The following is a 27,602-nucleotide window of genomic DNA, read 5'->3' as shown; positions in this document are numbered from 1 at the left end:
ACACCTCCTATTAGTGCCACTCCCTGGGCCAAGCATATTCAAACCACCACATCTATGACTGAAGAAAGTCAGGGCAGGAGCTTGAGCAATGGAGGATACTGCTTACTGGCCCATGGTCAAATAGCCTTCTTCTGTAGCCCAAGACCTCTTGCCTAGAGATGGCACAGCCCACAGTGGGCGGGGCCCTCTCATCAGCCTTAAGAGAATTTCTTGTAGATGTAGTCACAAGGTTAGTTTAATCTGGGCAATCCCCCCCCCAACTGAGACTCCCTGCTGAGTCTGACAAGTCACCAATCCTAGTGCAGCAGATTAGCAAACACTTCCTCCTCTGAACTTGTATTCACATCTATAAGCATCCTAAGCTGGCCAGCAGGTCACACCAACATGGTGGAGTACACCCCAAATGCTGGGGCAACCAATCAGGAAGATGGTGATCCCAGAATTCAGTCTAGCAGGATCCCCCAGGCTAAAACTTTGTTCCCAAGTGCTGGGATTAAAGGCGTGCGCTACCGCCGCGCCCCTCCCCCCCTCATAAAGAATCTTTAAAGAACTTATTGTAGGTTGAAAAAGACTAAATCCCAACACTTGGGAGGCAGAGGCAGGCAGAATTCTGAGTTTGAGGCCAGCCTGGTTTACAGAGAGGGTTCCAGGACAGCCAGGGCGACACAGAGAAACTGTCTCGAAAACCTCCCCCCCCCCCAAAAAAAAATTTAGGAGCAAGCACTCTGGCCCATGAGAGCACTTATCTTTTCTAGGGTGCTTTCTAAAGAATCTAAAGATATCTGCAACCAACTTTCCTAGGTTGGTAACAGGTGAAGTACAAACATACAAATACACAGAAAGAGAACTGAGCTACACAGTCCCAGGGCAAAACGGTGACCATTGTCAAGTCTCAGGGTCATATAAGTACTCATACTTTTTTTTTTTTTTAAGTTTTGTAAAAGTGATGCCTTTTTAAAATAATTTGGGGCTGGGCATGGTGGCACCACAGCCTTTAATCTCAGCACTCAGCATTCAAGAGGCAAAACCAGAGCAGTCTCTGAGTTTACCTCCAGCATGGTCTTTACAGCAAGTTCCAGGTGAGCCAGGGCAACATAGTGAGACCCTGGCCTATAAAAAAGAAAAAGAAAAGAAAGAAAAAGAAAGAGAAAAAGAATGGGGCGGTGGTGGCTGGCACATGCCTTTAATTCCAGCACTTGGGAGGCAGAGGCAGACAGATTTCTGAGTTCAAGGCCAGCCTGGTCTACAGTGTGAGTTCCAGGACAGCCAGGGCTACACAGAGAAACCCTGTCTCGAAAAACCAAAAAAAAAAAAAAAAAAAAAAAAAGACAAAAAGAGGAAAAAAAGGCGGGTGCGGGGGCAGGTAATTACATTTAGTTGGTTATCTGTGATCAGGACTAGGAAAGGCCCTTCACAGAGTGAGCCCAGGCTGCGGAAGGCCACGTCTGTTCTAGAGCTAGAAGCCTCTCCCAGGACTGTGGGTCAGAGGACAGACGCCAGAGGAGGCTTGAATCTGAGAAAGCGTGGAGAGCGCCGTGTGGGCAGGGCCGTGGGTGGACATGTGCACTACACGCTCTCTCCGTGGAGACCTCCGTGTGGACAGGGCCGTGGGTGGACATGTGCACCACACGCTCTCTCCTGACTGTGCCTCTGATTTTAGAGAGGGCTCTCCACCTCAGCCTAGTTGTGGGTGGGCCCACATGGGAACCAACCAGAACCATCCCGGCATCAGAAGGCGCAGCTGTGAGGCCCTTTGTGTGGGGTGGCTGAGGACTGGACTCAGGCTCTGAAGGCACAACTGCCCAGAAAGAAGCACCTGGCTGAGACTAAGCTTGCAGGAAGCCGCAGTCAGCCTCCCCCTCCCCCATCCCTCTCAGCCCCACCCCCACCCCACCAGGTTGTGCCAGAGGCCCTGGCAGATCTTGGAATACTATTTTGAGTTCTTCCTTTCCCAAGCTGGTTCAAATTGTTCCCTAAAAAGTTCTGGCTAATACACAATGAAAACCTTCAGCAGGGGAATGCCCAGCCAGGGAAGAGGTGGGGTGTGGAGGGGGAGGACGGGGACTCTTCTCTTGTGCCTCACTCCTTTAGTCCCAGCACTTGTGTGTGCACTTGCAAGGCAGAGGCAGGAGGATCTCTGTGAGTTCGAGATCAGCCTTGTCTACAGAGTGAGTTCTAGGACAGCTAAAGTTACACAGAGAGAACCTGTCTCAAAAAACAAAACAAGCAAAGTCAACTAACAAAGAGAAGAAAACCCTAAGATTCACTTACATAAAGTTGAAAGCTGAACAACATTGGGGTCCTGGGCATCTCTGTGGCCTGGGCCAGCAGGCACACCAAAGGGGACCCATGAAACCCCAACAGCATGTCACTTCTGTGTGTTCTTTGTAATAGTTACAACTAAAGCAAACCACAGGGCAAGTGACCAATAACCTTTGAGACAAAAGGCAAATTGGCAGCAGGGGTGGGGTGGGGAGAAGACAGGACAGAAAATGGTTCTAACAAACATGGTGCTGATGTCTTGCCTTTTTGTTTTTTGTTTTTGAGACAGGGTTTCTCTGTGTAGCCCTGGCTGTCCTAGAACTCACTCTGTAGACCAGGCTGGCCTCAAACTCAGAAATCCACTCTGCCTCTCAAGTGCTGGGATTAAAGGCATGCCTACCACCGCTCGGAACATAATTATTCTGTTATCTTATTTCCAAGAGATTGGTATGACCATTTTTTCCTCCCTTCTTCCTTTCTTCCTCTCCCTTCTCTCCTGCCTGCCTGTGGTGCTGGGGAGAGAGCCTGGGACCTCTGAGCCACATGGCTAGCTCCTCCCTTCCCCCTTGTCCTAGTCAGTTTATCTAAAGGCTTATTAAATTTGCTAGCAAAAAAAGTTTGCTTTCTTTTTTTTTCTTTTTTTTTGGTTTTTTTGGATTTGGTTTTTCGAGACAGGGTTTCTCTGTGTAGCCCTGACTGTCCTGGGGCTCACTCTGTAGACCAGGCTGGCCTCAAACTCAGAAATCTGCCTGCCTCTGCCTCCCAAGTGCTGGGATTACAGGCGTGCGCCACCACTGCCCGGAAACGTTTGCTTTCTTGTTATTTATATGTGCATGTGTACAGCACGCGTGCAGTGCCTGCAAAAGGCAGGAGGTGGCAGGGGAGCCCTTAGGAACCCTACGGTGGTTGTAGGGGCGGTGGCACATGCTTTAAATCCCAGCACTCAGGAGGCAGAGGCAGGCAGATCTCTAAATTTGGGGCTAGCCTGATCTACAGAGCAAATTCCAGGACAGCCGGGGCTACACAAAAAAACCTTGTCTCAGAAAAAGAAAAAAAAAAAAACAACAAAAAACAAAACCAAGTGAGCCACTAACGTGGGTGCTGGGAACTGAACTTGGGACCTTCATAAGAGCCACAGGCGCAGTGAGAGCTCCTTAGCTCCCTTACCCAGTCAGTCCTTGCCCCTCTCTCTGCCCTAATCCTCCTTTCCTTCCTGTGCTCTCTTTGGGCTTAGCTTAGCTATGTCTAGTCCCTTTAAATATGAAGCTAGTACAAACTTGAGAGCTCCACTTACTGAGACAGTCCTAAGAATTCCACCTTTTAAAAGTAGGCTCTTGCTGGGTGGTGGTGGCGCATGCCTGTAATCCCAGCACTTGGGAGGCAGAGGCAGGTAGATTTCTGAGTTTGAGGCCTGCCTGGTCTACAGAGTGAGTTCCAGGACAGCCAGGGCTACACAGAGAAACCCTGTCTCGAAAAACAAACAAAAAACAAAAAATAAAAGTATGCTCTTGGCTGGTTTGAGGGTTGGGGGTGCATGCCTTGAATCCAAGCATTCAGGAGGCAGAGGTGGGTTGATCTCTGTGAGTTCAAGGCTAGCCTATTCTACAGTGAGTTCCAGGACAGCCAGATTTAGTGAGATCCTGTCTCATAACAAGGTTACCCACTCTCTCCTTGCTCTGGTTGAGTATGCTGTGTTTTCATTTGCCCTCTTTTTTAACCTATCAGTTGTTAAAAGCTGGGCGTGACACGCACTGTCCACGGAATACTAGCACTCAGGCAAGGCAGAGTGAGGCCAGGCTCCACTGCATGGGAAGCCCATCCTGTCAAAACCAGATGATTTCCAAATTTGTTTCCTTCCTGCTTGTCTGCTGGGACTCTACTGCAAAGACAGCAGGTTCCAGTCTAACTGCCCGAGACATGCTATATATCCTGGGGCATGTTGCATTGAGAACATGTATTCTGTATGTCAGGTCTAGCCAACTTTATTAAAGTTATGCAATATTTGGCACATACATAAGATTATAGTGACAAAGCAAGTTCCAGTGAGATGGCGAGCCCTGAAGCCACCAACCCTCACTGGGTCTCCACAGGGAGCGAGTCCATGGCCCTGCTTTGTTGAAAGAACCGCGTATGTAAAGCCTGCACAGCTCATTAGCCGTGAGCTTCACAAAAACCCTCAGACTGAGTTCCTACAACCTGTGCTGACACTCAGTCACGGCCGTGCACAGGGACTCTGGTAGCTACTCCTCAACCACTTGTCCATCTCTTGAGGTCGGACTTTCTAGATGGCTGTTGTCAGGTCCCAAGAATACTCAGAACCAATGGCTATGGTGCTGCTGGTCTCTAGGCGCTCCTCCAATCTGCCCCCTACCCTAACCGGCTCCAACTCTTCCTCCCCTTCCCCTGCGGACGGACGGACGCTGCAGTCAGCATTGCTGTGGTGTCCTTGCATTCCTGTGGCCCTGGCCCTCTGCTGTTTTCACTTCTGTCCCCTCCCCCACTCTATCGGCCAAGAGGGCAGAAAAGCTGGAAATAGGCTCCTTAGGGTAATGAGAAGGCCACCGGTGTGTTCTCAAATGTCAGGCAGCTACCAAGGCTCTGCAGGCGGCTCCTTCCTCTTCCCTGCAGCACTGGAGGAGGCTCAGGGAATGCTTTGGCAGCCAGCCGAGGATTCCCCTCACCCCTCCCTGGTTCTCACCTTTCCTGTTGCACAGGAAATGCTGTCTAGGCAGGGCCCAGGCCAAGAGGGGCAGTGAACACAGGCCCACATCCTACTGCTGCTGAGGCCCTTGGCCATGCTGCAGTCACTTGACAGATAGCTGGCTCCCTGCCCTAGGGCACACCCAGGCAAGGTGACATGGTGGCAAATGTCTCCAGGGCAAGCCTGAGACACTTTACAAAATAGCTCTGTAGCTGAAGCCAACTTGGAAAATTCCAGGGTAAAGGAAATTTACCACAGCTCAGGGATAGCCTGAGCTTGGATGAAAACATCTAGATTTTTATTTGGGGTGCTAAGAACAGGAAGGCCACAGCCCCTCAGCACAAAGGAAGGACTCAGCCAGGCCCACCAAGAGGGAGTCCTTTAATAGATTGCACAGACAGGAGACACAACAGGCCAGCACCCTACTTGCAGGCCCAGGCGTTTTGCCAGCAGATGCAATGGCCTCCCACCTGGGTGTGGGCCGCAGGGTGGAGATGAGGTGGTTTAAAAAACACAGCTGTACTAAGTCTTCACTTTCACAGAAAAGAGAAACTTGGGGGAGCAGCTCACTGGAGAATCTACATAGAGCTGAGTCTGAAAGCCCACCCTAGAGGAGCTGAACCTCCCGAGCTGTCTGCTCAGTACGCAGACCCCACACGGAAGGTGCAGCCAGTGCAGAGGAACATGCTGACTTAAATAGCCGTCCGCCGTCCCTCCCTTTCCCAGCTGTCACATTTCTACACTATGTACATTGTTGTGCTTTATTGCTCCCACCCCAGCCTCGGCCTGAAGCTCAGGGTGGAGGGAGGAACCCCTGAACCAGATTCAGCTGGGTGGGAGCGCCAGGCCCCCAAAGGCCAGAGCTCTGTAAGGTTCCGAGGCCGCCAGGCTCAGGCCGCTGGAGCGCAGACCAAGGGTCCAGAGCCAGCCTCACCAGCTCACCAGCTCTTCTGAGGAGGGGCGGACACAGAGGGATCAGTGCTGGGCGGGAGCAGGCAGGGGGGGTGCAAGCCCATGAGTCTGGGACAGAGGGTGGTGCACATGGGGCTAGTGGGGCCTGCGGCACCTCACAGGAACCATCCTGTAGCAGTGAGCTTGATGGACGGAGGGTGTGAGGACCACTGGCCTGGGGCCCCTTGCAGCACAGGGCTGCCTCCAGTTTATCAGGGGCTGGCAGTGGCAGGCCCCAGCTCAGGGGGTGTGCATTGGGAGACTCAGGGAGAACCGGCAGGCATCCTGTGGGGCTGGGTGAGAAGGGAAGGCTGTGGTGGTATCTTTGAGTGTGTCTTCGCCAGGCCAGGGGTTAACACAGACAGGATCAGTTATTCTCAAAGAGTGAGAGCAGATCATCACTGCTGTTTGTGGGGAGGTCAGGTGGACCCAGGTAGGAGAGCAGTTCATCAGGGTTGGTCAGTTCTGGGAGCAGCTGAGGACAAAGCAAACACATTAGCAGCTGTGGTCTCAGCCCTTCACGACCAGTGGCCATGCTGTCCTGGCCTGAGGCCCAGTACAAATGCTAAACTGCCCTTCCCCTGCCAAATGCCGGGTGCCTGGGTGAAGCCCCCGCTTAGAAAGCTGCCTGTGTCTCCCCACGGAAGGCTGCTACAGGACAATAGCTTGAGACACGGTTCCCAGGAGCCAGCTCCCAGGAGCTGCACGGGCCTGAGAAAGCTCTCCAGTGTGATCCCGGGGCCCAGGGCACATGGTAGGATTCCATGCCTCTGGGCCTGCCCCCATCTTGCTCATGTGGAACTTCAGTGAGTTCCTATTGTGGTTCAAGGACAGTGAACACACACTCATGCTTCTGCTCACAAACTGCCTGTGCTACCAAGATGCAGGACTGAATACACGCCCAGGTCACACTGGGCTCCGAGGACAGTGCTGTGAGCTTCACACATCTAGGCTCCAAAGCCTCTAAGGGCAGGTCACTCATAACCACACACAGGTACCTGGTACCCTATGGCTGTTCCAGTTATAACCTGTGTGAAAGCTGCCCCTGGGTGACATTCCCTCCTGCAGGTTCACTGTCATCCCTTCTAGGAAGCAAGGTGGGCAGACCCAGGGCGCGACAGCTCCCACCCACACGGGACGGGTGACTTACGTCCAGAGCTGGTTCTGAGGCCTCCCCTGCCCCAGTCACGCTGGGAGGCCCCATCATGCCCGTGGCAGGATTGAAAGCCAGTTCGCTGATGGGCCCTGTGTTTGGTTGGCCCAGAGGCTGCCGGGATGCAGGGGAAGGGTTTGGATGGTGTAGCTGGGTGCCTGGGGTGGGTCCAAGGTTGGGAGTGTGCAGTCCTGGTGGTCCAGGATTGTGGGCGGGGTCTAGGTGGCCTGCTGGTGCCATCTGAGGATGGAGAAAGAACTTGTGAAGATAGCTCCAGGACTCCCTGGAGACTCCCACCCACGGCCTTTGTGCACAGCACTAACCTGGCCTGAGAGGCATGGAGCAGACTTGTCTGGAGTCAGGAGGCTGCTGGGAATGTCAGACTGGTAGGAGATTGGGGGTGGCCCCTGGGTGAACTCAGAAAGGTTTGGGGTGGTGGGTGTAGCAGATGGGAAGGAGTCTGGGAAGGTTCCAGGCCCCAGGAAGTTGGAACCTACAAGAGGAAAGTCAGACAGAAGGGTCGGATAGGTGGGTGTGCCGGGTGGAAAGGTGGCTAGGGCAGAGAGGGATGCGGGCACACAGGCAATAGTTCCACACACCTCCCCATCACTGCAAGGGGGCCAGACTCAGGGCAGGCGTAGAGGGGAGACCTCAAGTGATGGAAAGGGACCCACCACAAATGGAAGTATTTCAGTGTAAAGCCTTAGTCCAAACCAGAGGGGCAGGTGGAAGCCTCACTACCCTCTTCCTGGAGTCATGGTCCACCATGCCAGAGATGGGCCCTGAAGGGCAGCCAGGCATCCTCAGCATGGTACTTGTACCCGTGGCTGTGACACTGCCACAGGCAAGGAGGCGGATCTGGAGAGGACGCGCCATTTGCCCAGGGTCACCTGAGGTTCAAGTCTGGGTGTGCCATACTCACCCTGGCTGGGGTAGTCGCTGGGGGCAGGGGCCGAAGGGGGCTGCAATGGGGCAAAGGGGGCAGCGCCAGGGCCCAGGGCTGCAATCATCTCCATCACACTGGGCATGAGCACATGGGCAGGGCTCACAGTGCGGCAGCGCTTCAGCACTGGCCCATCGGGCTCCTCCTTGATGTGTAGGTCAGGCTTTACGGGCACCGGCTTCCAGCTGCACGTGGGGTCGATGGTGATCTCCTCATAGTCTGAGCTAAGCAAGGACAGATGGTCATCTGACACCCGCCCAGCACTGCCGCCATACTCAGCTGTCAGGGGGTTTCCAACCAGGCCTTCTGCTCAAACACTCCTCTACCCAGAAACCTTCAGGGCACTTAACAGATGTGCAACAGGCACTGGCGGCGAGTGGGAAGAGGCTCAGGAGACCGCACTTACTCCAGTCTGCCCTCTGGTGGCCACAGATGAAGGGGTAGTAGGAAGAAGACACTTACTTGTGAATGTAAATCAGGATGCCTAGCATATACTGATCCACCTCCAGGCCCTCCAGCAATGCTGTCTTGCTGTAGAAAGCAAAGGAGACTGTTTAGGGAGTCTAGCCCAGCTGGCTATGTGAGGTGACTCTGTGAGGGCCCGTGTGTGCGCGGCAACTGTCCGTGGCGTGTACCAGGTGGCCCTATGTGAGGAGACCCTGGATAAACCACTATGGTAGGCCAGTGTGAGGGAGCCCTTCTTGAGGCTATTTTGTTTCACCTTCTGAGGAAGTGGCAGCCTGACTTACTTGCAGACGGGGCAGCGCCAGGTCCCGCGCTCACAGTTGAGCTGTAAGTATGACTCCAGATCAAAGCACTGTGGAGACATGGGGAGAGGTCATCTCAGCACCTCAGTGGACAGGGCTTCGATGACAGTCTTCAGCAAAGTATGACTTAAGGTATGTATCTCAAGTATCTACTGCAGCATTCTCTTTGACAGACCTAGCTTGGGATGCCCCAAGCAGCCTTCTCCAGCACTGGGATGCCCTGGAACCGAAGTAAGTATCACAGGAGCCTCTCTGCCCAGAACAGGATGGGTGTCATGCCTTTAATCCCCGTGTTCGGGAGGCGAGGCAGGTAGACCTCTGTGTTTGAGGCCAGCCTGGTCTACATAAAGAGCTCTCCAGGACAGCTGGCGCCACATGTCACCAACAAACATGTACATATGTAGGAAAAATTGTGATTATGTTGTTTCAAAGGAACAAAACTAATCTCAGGGAGGGAAGCAAGGAGGCCAGGCCCCTGTGGTAGGCCTGTCTTTTTGGTCTGCCAGCTGAGATACTGGGGTCTCACCCAACAAAGAGGATGAGGCCGAGAACACGGTTTTCCCGATACTGGAGTGAGGTGCTTTCTGCCTGCCATCTCAGTGCGGGGGACCTTAAGGCAAGATGATTAGGAATTCAGGCTCATCCCAGCTACACAGTGAGTCTGAGGCCAGCCAGGGAGATCTGAGGTCCTATCTCAAGAGGAAAAAAAAAACTGAGACAGATTGTCACAATGTATCTCAGACTGGCTTTCCACTTAAGGTCCTACTGCCTCAGACCCTGAGATCTGGGATTACAGGTATAGATCACCATACGAGGCTCAAATATTTCTGTAAACTGAAGCTTTCACAGGTTGCAGCTGTGGATATCAGCGTGCATCTCCTTGGGTAAATGCTGGAAATAGAATCCTTCCTGTGGCCCCTGTGTTCTGTTCTTAATTTTTTTTTCTTGGTTTTTTTTCGAGACAGGGTTTCTCTGTGTAGCCCTGGCTGTCCTAGAACTCACTCTGTAGAGCAGGCTGGCCTTGAACTCAGAAATTCTCCCATCTCTGCCTCCTGAGTGCTGGGATTAAAGGCATGCGCCACCACCGCCCGGCTCCGGTTACATTTTAAAATGACATCCCTTTCCTGGTCACCACTCCACAGCTGCCCCCTCTTTCTGTTCTTTCTGTCTCCACCTCAATTCCAGTCAATACTGAGGCAACATTTTGGTTTCTCTACAAGCTCAATATATCTTAAGGGCAACAAATTGAAAATTTGAAAATTGAAACAAATGTCTATAGGGACCACGCACCTGTATGTGGCGACAGTCGTGACCACGGGCTGGGAGCTGGATCCTGCGGAAGGTGATGGGGCACTTCAGGGACACCTTGATAGCCGTCTGCTCCACCCCATCCTCTCCATTGGGCCCAGGAGTGCCAGGGATGGTGCCGCTACTGAAGTTCCGCTTTACTGACATTGACAGGGGAAAGGACTTCAGTAAAGACCCCAACACCACACTGTGGGCTAACCCGGGACCCAGTCACTGCTCAATCAAAGGCTCTTGGGAGCAGCCTGGAGCTAACCAGTACCCCTGGGGAAGAAGCACCAGCCTGAGAGGAAATGGTCTCTGGGCCACAGGGCAGGGTTTAGCCCGGGCACAGCACGGGCGGCTGAGGAGAGAACACTCACTCTTGGTGATGCAGTGCTCAGCTGGCAAGAGGCGCTTCTTGAGGAGGCCCTGCAGCACAGAGCGGACAGAGGGACGGTGCACCAGCTGCAGCACGAAGAGGTGGGACTGCAACAGAGTGAGGGATGTTAATTGGGGGGGCGGAGCTACGGAAGGTGGATAGGGCTCAGAGGACTGTCTAAGAGTTAAGGCAGGGGTTTTTCTAGTTTGTTATCACACTGTCTCAGCCCTCCGCAGGGCACTCTGCTATTGTTCAAACACTGTCTAGATTTCTGTCAAAACACAATCACCTCAAGTCCCTGGAACTCTGACAGGATGTGGCTTCTGAGCCTCCCTATCTCCATGCCACTTCAATCAGCATGGCTCCCAGTGGCCTGCAGCCCCAGGTCCACTCAGGACCCTGCCCACTGGAACCTGGTAAGGCCCAGACCAGTGCAGGTGGAACATCTTTCATGAGTTTCCTGTGCAGCTTGGTTTCTTTGATGTAATTAACAGGAACACTAAATCTTTTTAATGTAACAGAGTGTATTTAACTGGTTCCCTTTTCTTAAAGGGCAAGGACAGAGTAAAATAGAAAAGCAACATCTTAGCAGGGCGGTGGTAGCCCACGCCTGTAATCCCAGCCCTCTGGGAGGCAGAGGCAGGCGGATTTCTGAGTGGGAGGCCAGCCTGGTCTACACAATGAGTTCCAGGACAGCCAGGGCTATACAGAGAAACCCTGTCTTGAAAAAAACCAAATCCAAAAAACAAAAAAGCAACATCTTGTTTCTCAAGGATGAAGACCCTCACCCACAAGCTCCCAAACCCCACAGGAGAGATGATAAGCCGGGGTGTGTCAGCTGGCCCCAGCCCACACCCTGCCAGACCCTGCCCATAGCCCCATAGGCTACCCACACAGCAGCAGGCGGTGACAGTGATCTGGATGGTGTTGCGACCTGGCTGGCACACATGCTTCAGGTAGAGGGGCTTGTGCGAGGTCTTGTTGTCCCCACGCTCGATGCTCAGGGGTGTGGCATTGACGCTGACCTGCACCGAGGCTGGCCAGTTGGTGTTCATCTGCCGGTCCTCATGGTGATAGCACTTGAACTGCAGCTCCAGGTCAGGCCTAGCAGGGGAGAAGATGATGGGAGCCCACACTGTGCAGCCAGGGCCCAGGGGCAAGATGGCAGTGTGACTCACCTCAGCATCAGGGTCTTATAGACAGAATCTCGGAGCTGGAAGACATGGTTGCTCACAGCCAGGTTATGCTGCAGGCGGAAGGGCTCCAGGACCACCCCATCTCGAACTGGGAAAGTCAGGCGCAGCTCATCACAAGGGACACTTCCTGAGGGCAGAGGTATGCTGGCCATGAGTTTGGTACCTTGCCAAGGGATCTTGCTCCTCAACAACACTTCTGCATCTAGTGTCCCAAACCCTAACTCAACCCTGCCCAGAAACTCCGGAGAGGATGAGATACCCCTACAAATGCAGCTCCCATTACTGTTTCTTCTCAGAACTTGGGCCCAGAGTCTGCATGTTCTATCCTGCTTGGTTATCAAGCACAGACTGAATCATATTCTGGACACAGTCACAGGACATGGTTCCAACCAAGAAAGTACATTTTTGCTCGACTTTTTCCACAGAAGTCTCCCTGAAAGGTTCATAGCAGGGCTGAACAGCTGAGGGTTCATTTTGGGTGCACAGACAGATCCTAACAGGGCCATAATGTGAAACAAGTGGATCTGATCTAACCCTTGTTTTTTTCTTTTAAAGATTTATTTATTTCATGTATGTGAGTACATTGTCACTGTCTTCAGACACACCAGAAGAGGGCATCAGATCCCATTACAGATGGTTGTGAGTCACCATGTGGTTGCTGGGAACTAAATTCAGGACCTCTGGTAAAGCAGTCAGTGCTCTTAACCACTGAGCCCTCTCTCTAGTCCCATCCCCTAGCCCCCACCCCTTTCTTGGTTCTTATACAGCTGAGGCATTGGGCTTTTCTCGGGGGTGGGGTGGGGTGGGGTGGGGGGTGTCTAGCACCTGTCCCTGGTTTTCCAAGCTCCCTGTTGGACTCTATTGAGTCCTGATTACCCAAGCTACTGAAAAACCTCAGATGGGTGTTGTCCTTAAAATAAACACTTACCGGAGGGCGATGGGTGCAAGGAGCTGAGGCCTGGCTTGAGGTCAGGCAGGAAAGGAGACTTGACTTCCTGGCTTGGGGACATGTAGGGAACATTGCTGCTAGGCGTCATGGGTGGTGTGGGATTCCCCGGCAGTGGGGAGCTGGGGTAACCAGGGATGGAGCGGGAAGGCTGTGGAGGTTGAGCATAAACAGTCAAAGCAGAATGGCAAGGTGGAGGGTGGTCTGTTCACGGAGCACCCATGGAAAGTCTCAGAACACGAGTGGGCAGGGGCAGCCCTGGAGTACTAGGTAGGGCACCTACACCTCTTCCTGCCTGGGTGCCCTCTTTCCACGTGCCCGCCCTGTGAACCTCCCAGCCCGTCCACTCCTGCCAAGCCCCGTACCCCACTCAAACCAGGCTGGCTGTAGCTGATGCTGCCCCCGTTGAAGCTGGCGCCCTGCCCGTTGAACTGCTCTGTGGGCTGCAGGAGAGAAAACTGAGTGTGCTTGGGGCTCTGGCCGGCCCTGCACTGAGCCCCTAGGCCCCATCCTAGACCCAGTACCACAGAGGTGCCGATCTGTGCACTCTCTACATCCCCATAATCCAGAAGAAACATTACTGATTTCATAATACTACATCAAACAGGAGTGCCTCCAAGTTGGGAGGGCTGAAAGGTTAGTGCACACGGGGCTCACTCCTCCCGCCCTCCTGCTCTCAGCCTCGTCAGCCTCGTCAGCCTGCTGCCCCAGGCCCCAGGCGAGCTGTGCTCGTCCTCCATGGGCCAGCAAGGACCTGTCTTTTAGACAGAGGTCAGGACGCAGGGTAGAAAAGTGAGGGAGCGAAATGTACAGCTTCACAAAGGTTGTCAGAATGGCTTGGAAGCCTATTTGCTGCTCCCTACACTAATTATTCACAGGTATGTATGTATGTATGTATGTATGTATGTACCACAGAACCAGACCAGTCACCCTGAGAGCTGTTCTTGTACTGACTAGGATTCCCTGGCCAACCTGCCTAAAGGCTCACTGAGTCCTATGGCACTCAGCCCAGCCCAGGCCCATGGGAGCCAGTCCTACCTTGTAATGCAGTCCTGTGGGGCCAGGGGCAGACAGGGACTGGGCCATGCCCTGCTGCAGGGGTAGTCTGTGTCCTGTGTAGGTGGAGGCAGGGCCAGGGGGCTGCCCAGGGCCAGGAGCATACTGGGCAGTGCTGGCTGCATACTGGCCTCCTTGCAGATACTGCTGCCCAGGATACACCTGAGAAGAAACAGATGCCCAGGAAGAGAGAGGCATCAGGGGGAAGCAGTTTGCCATGTACATACACATGTGTATGTGAGTGAGCATGAGTGTATGTGATCCTGCTGGGCACAGGCAGCCCTCTCACTCCAGATGCCACCCTTATCGTTACTTGGAGGGCGCTTGGGTGATTGAATCACCATCAAGGACTGAGCCTGGGCCAGCAAGACACTCACCTCTGAGTAGGCTCTCTTGACCCCCTGTCGAGGCAGTGGCTGCCCCTGGGGAGGCCCAGGGTACCCATGCTGAGGCAGTCTCTGGCCTGCATATAAGGGTGTCATGCCTGCTGCCCGGGTAGGATTCATGGCCATAGAGGAAAGGCCAGAGGGGCCCATCATTCCTCCCATGCCCGAAGGGTTCATGCCAGGGGGTACACTGGGTCCTCGAGGACCTCCATGCTGCAGAAACTGACTGTTAAAAGACTGCCCAGTCCCCATCTGAGAAGAGAAAAAAGAGGAATAGTCAGATCCCACTCTCAGCTGTTGCCATGGTCCTCTTTCATGAAATCCCAGCACAGTCCACACTTGTCCCCAGAACCTGCAGCCTTGCCAAATCCACCAAGCCCACCCATAATTACCACCACATGGAAGGAGCTTGAGGGGGCTTTACCGCTCCATATTGGCTTAGCTCCTGGCTCTGTTTCTCTTGCAGGGCAGCCACAGTGGCTGTGGCTGTGGCTGTGGCCGTGGCTGCAGCAGCAGCCATGGCAGCTGCAGCTGCTGCTTGTGTGAAGTCAGTTGAGGGCCGTGCTGCATGTGTGGGGAGCCCCAGGCCCCCAGGGCCTCCTGCATACCTGTAGGTGATATAGAACTGCCTTACTGTCTACAAAGTCTTGCTCTGGGACATATGGCACTCAGGGGAAGCCCATTCTTCCATTCTTAATAGAACTTCCACTGTAGCTGCTACAGACAGTGGGGGAGGAGCATGCAACATCCAACCCTTGTGCAGGACTGCCAGGCTGTGGCTTCAAGCGGCTGGCGAGGTGAGGTCCGCTTACCCAGCAGTGAAACTGGACCCCGCAGGGTAGCCCCCTCGGCCATACACGCCTTGCTGTACGTAGCCTTTGCTAGCACCACCTTCAGCAAACGCCTGCTGTCCCAGGCACTGCGGGGAGGTCAAGGCAGAGCTGCCACCTGCCACACCAGGCATCATGGAGCCACCAGGGGGGCTTCCTGCAGGGCCCATGGGGTTCCCCAGAACCTAGAAGGAAGGGGGAGTCACCAGAGAGAACCAGCCAAACCACTGTCTTCAAGGCACAGCCCTAAAGTGCTAGATCCCAAGAGAAGCCCAGCAAATTGGGGAGGACCTGGGTGGAAGGAGTGGTTGTCTACAGTTCTGACGGGAGGGCTCCGTGGAGCCAGGGAAGACATCCCATGACAGTACAGAAGAAAGGCGCCTAGTGACTTGAGACTCTCGGGAAGCCCCATCCTGTGCTTCAGTCAGTCTTCTTGGTCCCTGCTTCATGGAGCCCTAAGATGGTCGAGGCACCACCAAGGCTCTGGATCCTGAGGGCTAGGGGAGGATGGCCCTGATGCACACTCACCTGGCTCTGCGTTGCGTTGCCAACTCCCCACACAGTAGTGACCACGGACAGTGACCCAGCTGGCTGAGTGGCACTTTGTTGCCAAGGCACAGACTCATATGCAAATGAACCGTCACTATAGAGAGAGCAGCTGGTTAAGGCAGGGTCAGAGGCCCAGGGCTTGCTAGAGGCAGGCCCACAGAAGCCCACACTCACCCGTGTGGTGCAGGGGGCAAGGCAGGTTTCATGGGGTTCATGGGGTTCATTGGTGATGGAGCAGCCTACAGGCCCAATGTGCTGGAACTTATCTGGGAGTTGCTGCTCCGGCTGCTGGACAGGAGGGAGAGGGCAGGAGCTTAGGTACTCATGGTGGCATGGACAAAGCCAGGGCAGTAGTGTATCAGGCCAGAATGCAGTGCGAAGCGACTCTAACAAGGGCCTGTCATCTTAAGCCATGGAACCAACCCTGGAAAAGGGCTTTCCGATATCAAATACTTCCCACATACCCTTTCCCATATAAACCATATAAAGCCAGGAACCTTCAGCAGGCCCGGAGGAGGTCAGAGGGGTAGCCAAAAGGGGAAGCCCCCACCCCGGAAGCCCAGAGACCTGAGAAGGAAGGAGCAGAGCCTAAGTGTTCTTTGAGGTGGAGACTGGGAAAGTCAGGAAGCAGATGGGCAACAGCAGTCCATCCACCAGCTTGGCCTCAGGGCGGCGGCACTGATGCGGCTGACACAGGACACAGGCACCAACCCAGCCCCTGGCTGGCAGCTCTTTCCTATCAAGAGGGTGGCAAAGGGGTTCAGGCCACAGGACCTTCAACTTGAGGGGAGCCGTGTGTGTGTGTGTGAGACAAATATAGCCATAAGTATAGGTTCAAGTGGGCATCTTGCCCCAGACCCATCTGTGACTCTTGTGAGTTCTGGACATGGTGGTGACACGCCCCCACACCGTGAGAGCATGCTAAAGCACATCCACGAGATGGGGCCTTCTGGGCTTCATTCTTAGGAAACCATAGCGGTGGCTGCTGGACAGGGAGGCAACAGGTACGACCAGTGGCTAGCACCAGAAGACTCCTGCTCCCTGCCCTTCTCAGTGCCTCATCTGCTCAGGTCCTAATGTACCCTGGACCACATGCATGCCTACCTCTGCTTGGTCTTACCAGAGCGACATACAAGCCATGTGCTGGGCACTTCTCAGGGGACCTTTGGGAAGGCTGGGTGCTCCTGTCTGGGACCCTCTTTTGGTAGGGCTGTGTGATTGCCATACATGTCTTTTGAAACATGCTCAAATCTGGTGATTTCCATCTTGCTACTCAGCACTCACAAGCCTCTTGTCTAGGGGAGCAAGGGGTAATGCAGCGCCCACTCAGGGCTCAGTAGAGACCTGGAGGCTCTGCAGGGCAGGGCTACACACACAAAGGCCCAGAACAGGTCAAGAGAGAAAAGGGAGCTGTGACTTGTCCCTGCATGGGCAGTCTTAGGCTCCCAGAAGTCCTTCCCACACCCAGCACCAGGCTAACAGGGAAGAGAACTAATCAGTGGCACAGACTCCTCATCTACAGGTGTCTGTCCCTTAACCCTCAGAGGCAGCTGAGGGCAGAATGTGCCAGCTTGGTGGCAGAGGCTGGCATCTATGTTGCTACTGCTGGATCCTGGGATGGTGACCTGGTGAGAAGAACTCCTCCAAAGACCTGACATGTGGGGTCTGGAACAACCATGTGGATGTCAGGAAATAGGTAACAGGAATCAAGACAAAAGCATGACTTAATGGAAGAGAGAAGAGAGGGGCAATAGTCACACAAATAACCCCAGAGACACCAAAGCAATTCAGTGGAGGAAGGACATCTCCAACAAGCGGTACAGGAGCCACTAGAGTCTATCAGTAAACGGAAACTTCAGACACAAAATATGATGGGGGTGGGAGCATCTCTAGACGTAGCTTAATGGCAGAGCACTTGTTTTGTGTTTGCACATGTCATGTTCTGGGTTTGAGTCTCACTACTGCAGCAACAACGACCAATTCACACCATATACCAAAATGAACTAGGTCCCAGGTTTAAGTGTAAAATACAAAACTGTAAAGTGTTTAGGAAAAGGTAAAAGAAACTTCACAGGATCCAGGCTGAGCAAAAAGTTTTTAGATTTGATACCGAATCTAAATTTGATCCATAAAATAAAATTAAAAAGTTTTCTGTGAAAGATTTGCTAAAAGGATTATAAGATATGCTACAAGCTGGAAGAAATGATTATATTTGCTCCAAAAAAGGAGGCATCTGAAATATATAACAAATTATTAAATGATGATGATTATTTTTGTGACAGGGTTTCTCTGTTTGGCCCTGGCTGCCCTGGAACTTGTACTGTAGACGAAGCTGGCCTCAAACTCACAAAGATTCATCAGACTCCCTAGGGCTGGGATTAAAGTTGTACGCCACAACTGCCCAGGTTAAATTTTTATTAAAACAAAATCCAAATAGAAACTCAGAAAAACAAACAAACAAACAAACAAGGAAATCAGCAAAACATGTGAATAGATTTCCTCAAAGAAAACATAAATGGTAAAATAACCCAAGGGAAAGTGTTTAGCATCTTGTCAGGAAAACAGTTTAAAGAAGAACAACTAAGATAAAAAGTGACATCATAAAACACTAGACCTCACATGTATTGCCCATGAGAATGAAAAATAAAAGGCACAGCTGCTCTGGAAAAGTCTGGCCATTTCTTATAAAACCGAGCTTTCAGCTACCACAGTACAACCCAGCAACTCTACTCTGGGACAAGTAGCTCAAAAATTTCAACTTATGTTTACAGACCAACCTAGATATGAATGTTTGTCACAGCCAAAGATTAGAAACCGCCCAGGTGCCCTTCGATGAAAGACTAGTTACATCAGTGCAGGACACCCACAGCCCAGATGCCAGAAGGAACACACTACTGCTAACACACTACAGCCTATTCTAGATGAATCTTCCAGAAACTTGTATTGAGTGCAAAAAGCCAATTACTGGTGCTATATTGTCTGATTCCATCATCTGACAAAATTAGGGAAACTGTACACATGTTAATGGTAGCCAGGGATTAAATGAAGGGCAGGGAGATGACCTTTCCAGGTCTACAACTTCAGCAGAAAGAAGATGCATGTGAATACAAATCCACAACAGAAAGGCTCCTGACTGTAGCAATGTGCTGGTCCCAGGGTGATATTTTACTACAGTTTTGCAAAATGTTACCATTTGGAGGAAACTGGGTAGATATACAAGGAATCTTTCTGTGATACAATACTTCTTACAACTGGATATAGCTACAATTATCTCACAATAAAACATTTAGCCAAACCAGGGTATGGTGGCCCATGCCTATAACCCTAGCACAAGAGGATCAGGAGTTCAAGGCCAGCTTTGACTAGATGAGTTCTGGACTAGCCTGGTGTAGTGGTGCCTACATGAAATCAAAGCAACTGGAGACAAAGGCAAAGGGGTCATGAGTTCAAGGTCTGCCTAGGGTTACATAGTGAGACCCTTTTTCAAAGCAAAACAAAATTTAACTACATAATTACAAAACCACATCACCAGTAGCAAATACCCTTTCCTCAAAAAACCACTGGGCTTTTTGGGTTGGCCAGGATCATTCTGCTGTTTCAAGAAGGAGGGAACCAGGTGTCCTTCAATGAAAGGCTGAGGGGCTGCCAGTAAGCTCTTGCTTCATTTCAAGTCACCTAAGGCAGCAACACTCTAGCTGGTGAGACAGGCTGCTGGCCCCACCCAGGGTCATCAGGACAGGCTGGGTCCTGAGCCTTGTATGTTTAATACACCTGACCACAGTTTGAGAGCCTCTGATCTAGGAAATGCACAGAGTTGGGGAGAAGAGAGCAGGGCAGGTGTAGGGTGGGGAGGCACCCAGAGGGGCCTCTATATCACATGAGCCTGGGGAATTCCACCCACAAAGCTTCTCTGCTGTGGACAGAGACCACAGACATTTCCAGTTCCCCCTAAGCCTTTTTTTTTTTTTTTTTTTTTTTTTTTTTTTGCTGGGAGGACTTCCTGCTAAACTCCTAAGTTCACACCTCAACATGTAGGTCTGGTGGGAAGCCTGCATGCCCCCAGATCTGGTGTCCAGTGGACCCCTGATCCTGACTATAGACAGGCATTCTATGAGTGCAGACCTACCTCCCACTTCCAAGGCAGAACTGGGGAGGATGTTTGGCCTCTCAGTGAGTGTGCCAACAGCGGTTAAAAGCCAAGCCAGGTCCCCTAACAGAGCTGCTCTGACTTGAAGTCCGCCTGGGGGTCGGGCCAGTTCTTCCCTCAGGCACTGAGCTCCAGAGAACTTTCTTTCCAGGTGTAGCAGAGCAGCTACACCCCAGTTCTCCTGGCTCCATCCGTTCTACCTGTCTGAGCAGCTAAGATCCAGACCTAGGAATGGGCACCACTCTCAGGCAACATTCCTGCACCAGGTCAGCCCTTCTCAACAGCTCACAAAACAGCTCACTCCTCCAAAATTCCAGGGCTAGGCCTCAACTTAAGTGCGATCAGGGCTGGAGAGATGGCTCAGCGGTTAAGAGCACTGACTGCTCTTCCTGAGGTCATGAGTTCAAATCCCAGAAACCACATGGTGGCTCACAACCATCTGTAGTGAGATCTGATGCCCTCTTCTGGTGTGTCTGAAGACAGCTACAGTGTACTTAGCTACAGTGTACTTATATATCATAATATAAACCAATCTTAAAAAAAAGAAAGGAAGGAAGGAAGAGGGATCAGCTGGGTGGTAGTGGCACACACCTGTAATCTCCTGCACTCTAGAGGCAGAGGCAGACAGATCTCTGTGAGTTCCAGGACAACCAGAACTACACAGAGAAACCTTGTCTTCAAAAAAAGAAAAGAAACTGGGACCCAAAGGCTCCAGCAAAGTGACAGTCCCTAGAAAGGGTGAGGCAGTGTGAACCTGAAATCTTAGCCACTCAGGAGGTTGGGATATGAAGATCATTTAAGTCTAGGAGTTCAGGTAACACAGTGAAATCACATGACAGGAGGGGGAGGATGAGGCTATGACAGGTTTGAGGTGTGGCAGAGACAGTCGCTAGTATCTAAGGAAGGGTTGTCAAGTGCCCAGAAGGCTAGAGGTCCTTGCCTGCCCAGCATGAGGCAACAGTACTTCCTACTTCCTAGCCTCAGTGAGCAGACAACTGTTCACGAAGGACTCCAGGAATGAGCATCTGCCAATAGCCCAACCAAACCTGACTTCTATGCACAATGTTTAAAATGGGAATGTGGAGGCCACTCTAGGAAGGACTCTATATGGAAACCTTGAAGTCACTGGCCCTTACAGATCAACCCTAGCAATCAGGATGTTCCCTAAACATGTTGGGCCTGTCTCTTACCTGCTGATCCTCATTATACCTCCAGCTTGCTTCCACACCCTGGGAGTGCATCAAGGGCCTTGAGGTCAGTTCTGGTGAGTAAGGTTAAGCTTCCCTCCCTAGTTACCATTATCAAGTGTCAAGGGATGTCCTTGGTACTGTCTTTGCAGGACTTGGTGGTGGTGAGTCTGTGTTCAGCCTACTCACATAGATCAGGTCACATGTGCTATTTACGTCCCTACGAAAATTTCTGCGATAACACAAATGAGTTAAAGACATCACCGAAGACTGTCTCTAACTACTAAAAGAAGGAACCTTAGAAGGATGAGGGCAGGACAGGGGAGGCAAACAGGAAAGGTGACAGTAAGAGGCACTGGGTACTGGGAAAATGATATCTTCAGGGAATGGGATACTTTGAGGGGGGGCGCGGGAGGGGGAGAACTGGGCACCTAGGAGTGGTGTTAAGGGTACCAAAGGGAACAAAAAATTTAGGGAGAGTAGAGCACCCTCGTGCCTGAGCTTCAGTTTGGAAAACGGCGTTCCTGTCAAAGACCCGGCCAGGGACTGACAGACAGGTCAGCGTCCTCAGCCTAGGGGCAGCGCGGCTTCTCGTCGGGCCAGTAACGGCTCCCACTCCCCACCCCCGCCCCCAAATCACCCAGATGGTGAACACGTAAGTGGGAACCCGAGGAGTGTTCCGTGAAGGTGAGCCTGCCCCGCTCCAGAGCTGGAACGAGACAGGCTGGGGTGAGGGCCCATCAGCCTCCTCGGCTCAGGAGGCCCCCGAAGGCCACTTGCACCCCTGGGCCAACCCCAACAAAGGCTCAGCGGAGAGGTGAGAGAGCCGGATAGCACAGCGCAGGGGACAGGTACCCGAAGGTGGGCGGTCGAGCCGGGCCAAGCCAAAACCGTCCGGCGCTCCGGGACCGGCCGCACCTGCTACCGCACCTGCCGCACCTGCGCGCCCCACCGCCCGCGCTCGCCTGCGGTGCCCCGCGCCTCCTAGTCGCTCACCTCCGCCCGGCCCGGCCCGGCCCGGCCCGTCGCCGCGGCCCCTGGCCCGCGCCGCTCCATGCGCTCAGCCCGCCCTCGGCGCCGCCCGCCGCCCCCGGGCCGCCGCCGCCCGCGCCATCGCGCCGCCGCCGCTCGGAGGGCACAATGGAGCCGCCGCCGCGCTGCTCATGCATATGCATGACGCCGCGCCGCCGGCCCCGCCCCCCAGGCCAGAGCAGCGGAGCCCCGAGCGGTGCTCCAGAGGCTAGGGCCGGGGCGAGTGCGGGCCTGCATGGCCGGGATGAACCGGGGCTGGGCCCGGGCGGCGACTGGCTGCCGCGTAGGAAGTTCAGGGCACCCGGCCTGCACCCTGCGTCCCCTCCGCACCTTTGCGACCGCGGCTTCGGAGGAGTCCTGCGCGCTTCCTGCTGCTGTCCGCCGGGGCGGGGCCGAGAGGGGGTGGGGCTATGGCGGGGGCGGGGCCACGGCAGGGCAGGCAGGGCCTGGGCCTGGGCCTGGCCAAAGCCTGGTTGTCTAGTTAGTTCGTGACTGAACGCTGGCTAGGGCGGTCTGGAACCTTCGAGTCTTTCATGGCGGACCGGCGCGTCTGTGGAGACAGGGACTGAGAGGCCCATCGCTGAAAGTGAAAACAACATATACCTGCCCACGTGGCCTTCTACCCAGCCAAATAGTCCCTTCCTGGGGTGCTGCCACCTTCACCTCTATGTTGAAATCACTATGCTCTTCCTAAGGGCTGGAGAGATGGCTCAGTGGTTAAAAGCATTGACCGTGGTGGAGCATACCTTTAGACCTCGCATTCGGAGGTGGAGGTGGCAGTTCTCTGTTACACAGACACCCTGTCTTGAAAAGCTCCCCTCCCCCCAAAAAAAATAAATAAAATAAATAAAAAGAAAAAAAGAAAAGAAAAGAAAAGGGTTGACTGGCCTTGCAGAGATCCAGGTTTTGCTTCTCTGCACCAACAGGTGGAATTTCCCCAAATTCCCTGCTCCCTTCTAACCTCCGTGGGCACCTGGCAGATAGTACAAAGATGTAACAAGCTAGCAAAGTAATTACACAATAGTTTTAAAAATTATTTTCTGGCCAAACGAAATGGACCTGTAGATACTTTTGGCATTCTGTAAGCCTGGCAGGCTCATCCAGCCCTTTGACATTGCAACGTTAGGGTTGTCACCTACAAAGTTTGTACTAGAGAACCAGGCAATAAACTTAACAAGGATCTTATGTGCTAAGTAAGTTTATGATTTTTTTGGTTGGATAAAATTTGTAGAAATCATCTTCCACTTAAATGCATGCAGGCCCCCAGGTGACAGATTAGACACCACCTGCAAGGTATCTACTTTTTCTACCTTAAGTTTCAAAAGAGTACATTCTCCTGATAGCTCACAATTATTATTGCTATTGTTCTTGCTAAATATACCGTACATTTTGAACATGCTCAAATGTCCAGGCACATAGTATCAAACACATACTTTGTCATGCAACCACTATCTATCTCCAGGCTGATTTTATCTTCTTCAACAGACACTCTATCTATTGAATCAACCTCCTAATGCTGGGACCCTTTAATACACTTCCTCATGTCAGGGTGACCCCAACTATACAATTATTTTGTTGCTGCTTCACAACTGTAATTTTGCTACTGTTAGAAATCATAAATATTGGATATGCAGGATATCTATCCAATCTGTAACGGATGAAGAGGCCGAGACCCGTGGGTTGAAAGTCACTGCATTACATAGTAACTTCTGTGCTTCCCCACCCCCCTTCCTCCGTTATACTGTGTCCCTGCCTTTGACTTCTCTTAAGAACCTTGAATAAGTTGAAGCACAGGGTTTGCTGCCTTGAGGCCAGCAGACTTCGCTAAGCTTTGTGATCTCAAGATTCAACTGTGTGTCAGAATTTCTCTTGTTGGTCAGAGGTTGAAACAGGTTCTCTTACGGTAGCTCAGGCTAGCCTTGAACTTGCAGCTCAGGCTAGCCTTGAACTTCAGCAATCCTCTTTGCCTAAGACCCCCAAGGACTGGGATGACAGGCATGCACCTTTACATCCTGACAGAATTTCCCTCCTTTTTATGGGAGAAGAAGGTCTCATTGAATGGAGACAGCCCATTTTGTTTATCTGTTAATAGACTCAGGGATTCCCTGCAATTCGATTTAATTTGCTGAAGCTTCTTCCTTGAGTCTTGTGCCTTGTTTCTTGAGAGAAATCATTAAAGCACTAGACTAAAGTGACAATCCTGCAACATGACAGCCTTGGATCTTGGTTCTGTGACTTAGATTAGCTCTTGGGGGCATGGGCAGTCAGTCTCCACAGCCCTTGGAACAAGCATCTTTATGGGCAAACAGAAGGCAGAGTCTCAGTAGGGAGTAAGACCTCCATCAGGTAGGGTGTCAGGGATTGAAAACGGGCTGGGGAGATGGGAGATGGCTCAGCAGTGAAGAGCACTGACTGCTCTTCCAGAGGTCCTGAGTTCAATTCCCAGCACCCACATGGTGGCTCACAACCATCTGTAACGAGATTTGATGCCCTCTTCTGGTGTGCCTGAAGACAGCTACAGTGTACTTACATAAAACAATAAATAAATCTTAAAAAAGAAAAACAAAAACAAAAAACAGGATCAAGTGGGGTGATGGGATAAAAAGAGGGGAAATATTCTCTGGGGGGGCAGAACTGATGATCAAGACACCCAAATTAATAGAAAGACAACATCAGAGTCCAGACCCATCTGCCTCAGGAGTCACAGTTGGAACAGGCAGATGTCATAGCTCAGGCCAGAGGAGTCCATCAAAGAACTCAGGCGCTCCCCCCACCCTTAGCAATTGTCATCCTCCACCTGCTTTAGGGACTCTGGTCCTAGAAGATCCGCACCGTGCTGCATCCTTTCTAGATACTGTTTTTCTTTCTTTCTTTTTTTGTTTGTTTGTTTGGTTTGATTGTTTCTGAGCCAGTGTCCCATGTAACCCATACTAGCTTAAAACTTGCTATGTAGCCAAAAGTGACTTTGAGCTTCTGACCGTCCAGCCTCTACTCTCAGTCGGAGGTGCCACTCCCGGTTTCTATGTGGTGCAGGGACACCCAACCGAAGGCTTCATGCTGTCTAGGCGACTCCCCTATCCTTCCTCACCAGGTAAGCGACTCCCCAGCCTCTAGACAAGGTTTTTATTATAAATACAGTGTATATAGTTAGGGAAGTTTTTGTTTACTGGGAAGACTAAATAGCAAAACAACTTCCTTCCTAAAACCTTCCTTCTAAAACTAGGCAAGATAACATCTCTTATATTTTATGTTTGTGAGCCTAGCCTTTAACGGCTGAGCCATCTCTCCAGCCCAAGATAACATCTCATACTTTAATAACTGGCAGTTCTTTGGTATTAGAAAAACTGAGTATGGTGGTGCCCACCTTTGATTCCCACACTTGGGAGACAGAGAAAGGTGGTCCTCTCTGAGTTCAAGGCCAGCTTGGTCTACATAATGAGTTCCAGGACAGCCAGGGTTTTGCAGTGACAAGTGGGGGGTTGTGGGGGAGATACTAAAATATGTTTGTGTTCTAGGAGAGGGTCTCACTATATTGCTCAGGCTGGTCCATCTGTGTTCTCTTTACTTCGTTGGTTTTATGAGACAAGATCTGATTCTACAGTGCAGGCTGACTTTGCTACCCCAGTCTTCTGCAGTGATAAAGAATGAGCGATTCATCCCCAGTGTGAAGCCCCCAGCCCAGCAGTGCACAGACTCAGGCGAGCCTTCGAACCTTCTTCCTTAGCCAGATGCCTAGCAGGCGATAACATTGCTTCCCTGCTCCCCGAACTCAGGATTTCACACATGCCACCCACAGACTCAGTCGCCAAGGATGCCTCAGTCCTGTGCCATGTGCGGGTTCTAATCAGTGACCTGTTGTACATTTGGTGGTGGATCTGCACTGTCACCCTGTGAGGGGCATAGTCCTTTCAGCTTAGGTAGCTGTGCAGCTGTGCTCTGTGGTGTCTGTGCAACCAGGAAATCGTAGAATAACAGTTTTCAGAATGTATCTTTATTTTTATTTATTTATTTATTTTTGGCCTTTTGACTTTGGGTTTTTTGAGACAGGGTTTCTCTGTGTAGCCCTGGCTGTCCTGGAACTCACTCTGTAGACCAGGCTGGCCTTGAACTCAGAAATCCGCCTGCCTCTGCCTCCCAAGTGCTGGGATTACAGGCGTGCGCCACCACCACCGGCCGCCACCACCACCACCACCTGGCTTGTATCTTTATTTTTTTAAAATGTGTTTTTTAAAAATCATATTTATTCACTTACTTATTGTGTGTGCATGACCACATGTGAGTGCATGGGCGGGCAGGGGTGGGCACATGCCATTGCACACATGGGGAGAACAGAGAAAAACTTGTGGAAGTTGTTTTTTTCTGTCCACCATGAGTCCCAGAACCATCAGACTAGGCAGCAAGTGCCTTTACCCACACAGCTGCCATCTTGCTGGCCTTTACCTGGTATCTTTTAACTTTTATCTTATGTGTATAGGTGTAGTGCCTGCATGTGTGTCTGAGAACCATTTGCATGCAGTGCCCACAGAAGCCTGAAGAGGCATGGAACTCCCTTGGAACTGGAGTTATAGTGGGATGGGAGCCACCGGTGTGCATGCTGAGAACTGAACTCAGTCCTCTGGAAGAGCACCCAGCATTCTTAACCTTAACTGCGGAGCCACCTCTCCAGACCCTGGACCTGGTTCATTTTTGTTTTGTTTTGTTTTTTGTTTTTGTTTTGTTTGAGACATGGTTTCTCTGTGTTGCTCTGGCTGTTCTGGAACTCAAACTCAGAAATCCACCTGCCTCTGCCTCCCAAGTGCTGGGATTAAAGGCGAGTGCCACCACTGCCCGGCTTGTATCTGGTTCTTTTTTTTTTTTTAAAGATTTATTTATTTATTATATGTAAATACAATACTGTCTTTAGACACACCGGAAGAGGGCGTCAGATCTCATAATGAATGGTTGTGAGCCACCATGTGGTTGCAGGGATGTGAACTCAGGACTGTCGAAAGAACAGTGAATGCTCTTAACTGCTGAGCCATCTCTCCAGCCCTTGTATCTGGTTCTTAATCAGCAGCTATCAGGGTGTCAGATGTTCTCTCTCATTAGTAACACAAGCATTTGTCTGTTTCTACACATTAACTGTAAGCCTCATGAAGTGAATACTTTAAACCAGGCTCGATGATCCCCACCTGTAACTTCAGTACCCCAAAAAGCAGGTTAAGAAAAAAAAGCTGGGGGGCTGGAGAGGTGGCTCAGCGGTTAGGGGCACTGTCTGCTCTTCCAGAGATCCTGAGTTCAAGTCCCAGCAACCCCATGGTGGCACACAACCATCCGTAATGGGATCTGATGCCCTCCTTTAGTGTCTGAAGACAGCTGCAGTGTTCTTATATAAATAAAAATAAATAAATCTTTAAAAAAAAATGTTGGGGTGCTGCGCGTTTTAATCCCAGCCTCTGAAGGCAAAGGCAAATGCAGGGACACTCTGTGGGTTTGGGCAGCCTGGTCTACATAATGATTTCTAGAACTGTCAGGTTTACATAGAGAGACCCTGTCTCAAAAAGCAAAACAGAAACAAAACCAAACAAACAATAAAGAGGCCGGAGGATTATACTTTCCAGACCAGCCTGGGCTGGGCTACATAGGAAGAGCCTTCTTTTTTTGTTTCCTCTTTTTTGCTTCTTCTGTTGCTGTTGATTTCCAAGACAGGATTGCTAGAGGTAGCTGTCTGGAATTACTTTGTAGACCAGGCTGGCCTAAAACTCAGAGATCCATCTGCCTTTGCCACTGGAGTGATGTGACTAAAGGCTTTCTCCACACATGCTACACACACCCACCCAGCCACCCACCC

At 51.7% G+C, this 27,602-nt stretch overlaps 1 protein-coding gene across 7 annotated transcripts; it reads right to left on the bottom strand.

Annotated features, from left to right (window-relative positions):
* Positions 1–4,228: 4,228 nt before the first annotated feature.
* Zmiz2 (zinc finger MIZ-type containing 2) lies at positions 4,229–22,175 on the bottom strand. 7 transcript variants are annotated; one of them, XM_052198198.1, is made up of 20 exons: positions 22,103–22,175; positions 15,974–16,142; positions 15,581–15,691; positions 15,386–15,500; positions 14,840–15,042; positions 14,452–14,635; positions 14,019–14,279; positions 13,624–13,803; positions 12,951–13,028; positions 12,568–12,736; positions 11,622–11,766; positions 11,337–11,547; positions 10,445–10,550; positions 10,068–10,225; positions 8,760–8,827; positions 8,473–8,541; positions 7,990–8,234; positions 7,391–7,560; positions 7,065–7,307; positions 4,229–6,389 (listed from the first exon to the last, which is right to left on the bottom strand). In XM_052198198.1, exons 3-20 carry the CDS (start codon positions 15,628–15,630, stop codon positions 6,282–6,284), a joined length of 2,763 nt encoding a protein of 920 aa, XP_052054158.1. In that variant the 5' UTR covers positions 15,631–15,691; positions 15,974–16,142; positions 22,103–22,175; the 3' UTR covers positions 4,229–6,281. The 7 variants fall into 7 exon arrangements, with proteins under 7 accessions (XP_052054158.1, XP_052054163.1, XP_052054157.1 ...); XM_052198203.1 differs by lacking the exon at positions 22,103–22,175 and adding an exon at positions 21,737–22,087 and having other exon boundaries at positions 12,568–12,634; XM_052198197.1 differs by lacking the exon at positions 22,103–22,175 and adding an exon at positions 21,737–22,086 and having other exon boundaries at positions 15,581–15,694.
* Between the last annotated feature and the right edge of the window lie 5,427 nt (positions 22,176–27,602).

This window comes from Apodemus sylvaticus, chromosome 11 (assembly GCF_947179515.1).
Source record: "Apodemus sylvaticus chromosome 11, mApoSyl1.1, whole genome shotgun sequence".
Taxonomy (NCBI): Eukaryota; Metazoa; Chordata; class Mammalia; order Rodentia; family Muridae; genus Apodemus; species Apodemus sylvaticus.
This window is presented reverse-complemented; position numbering and strand designations above follow the sequence as displayed.

Coding starts and splice junctions, on each gene's coding strand:
- Zmiz2 (XM_052198198.1), bottom strand. CDS start 15,630: ATGAACCCCATGAACCCCATGAAACCTGCCTTGCCCCCTGCACCACAC. Junction 10,551..11,336: donor CTGTCACCGCCTGCTGCTGT/GTGGGTAGCCTA, acceptor ACTCTGTTGCAG/TCCCACCTCTTCGTGCTGCA. Junction 8,828..10,067: donor ACGACTGTCGCCACATACAG/GTGCGTGGTCCC, acceptor ATGTCTCCACAG/TGCTTTGATCTGGAGTCATA.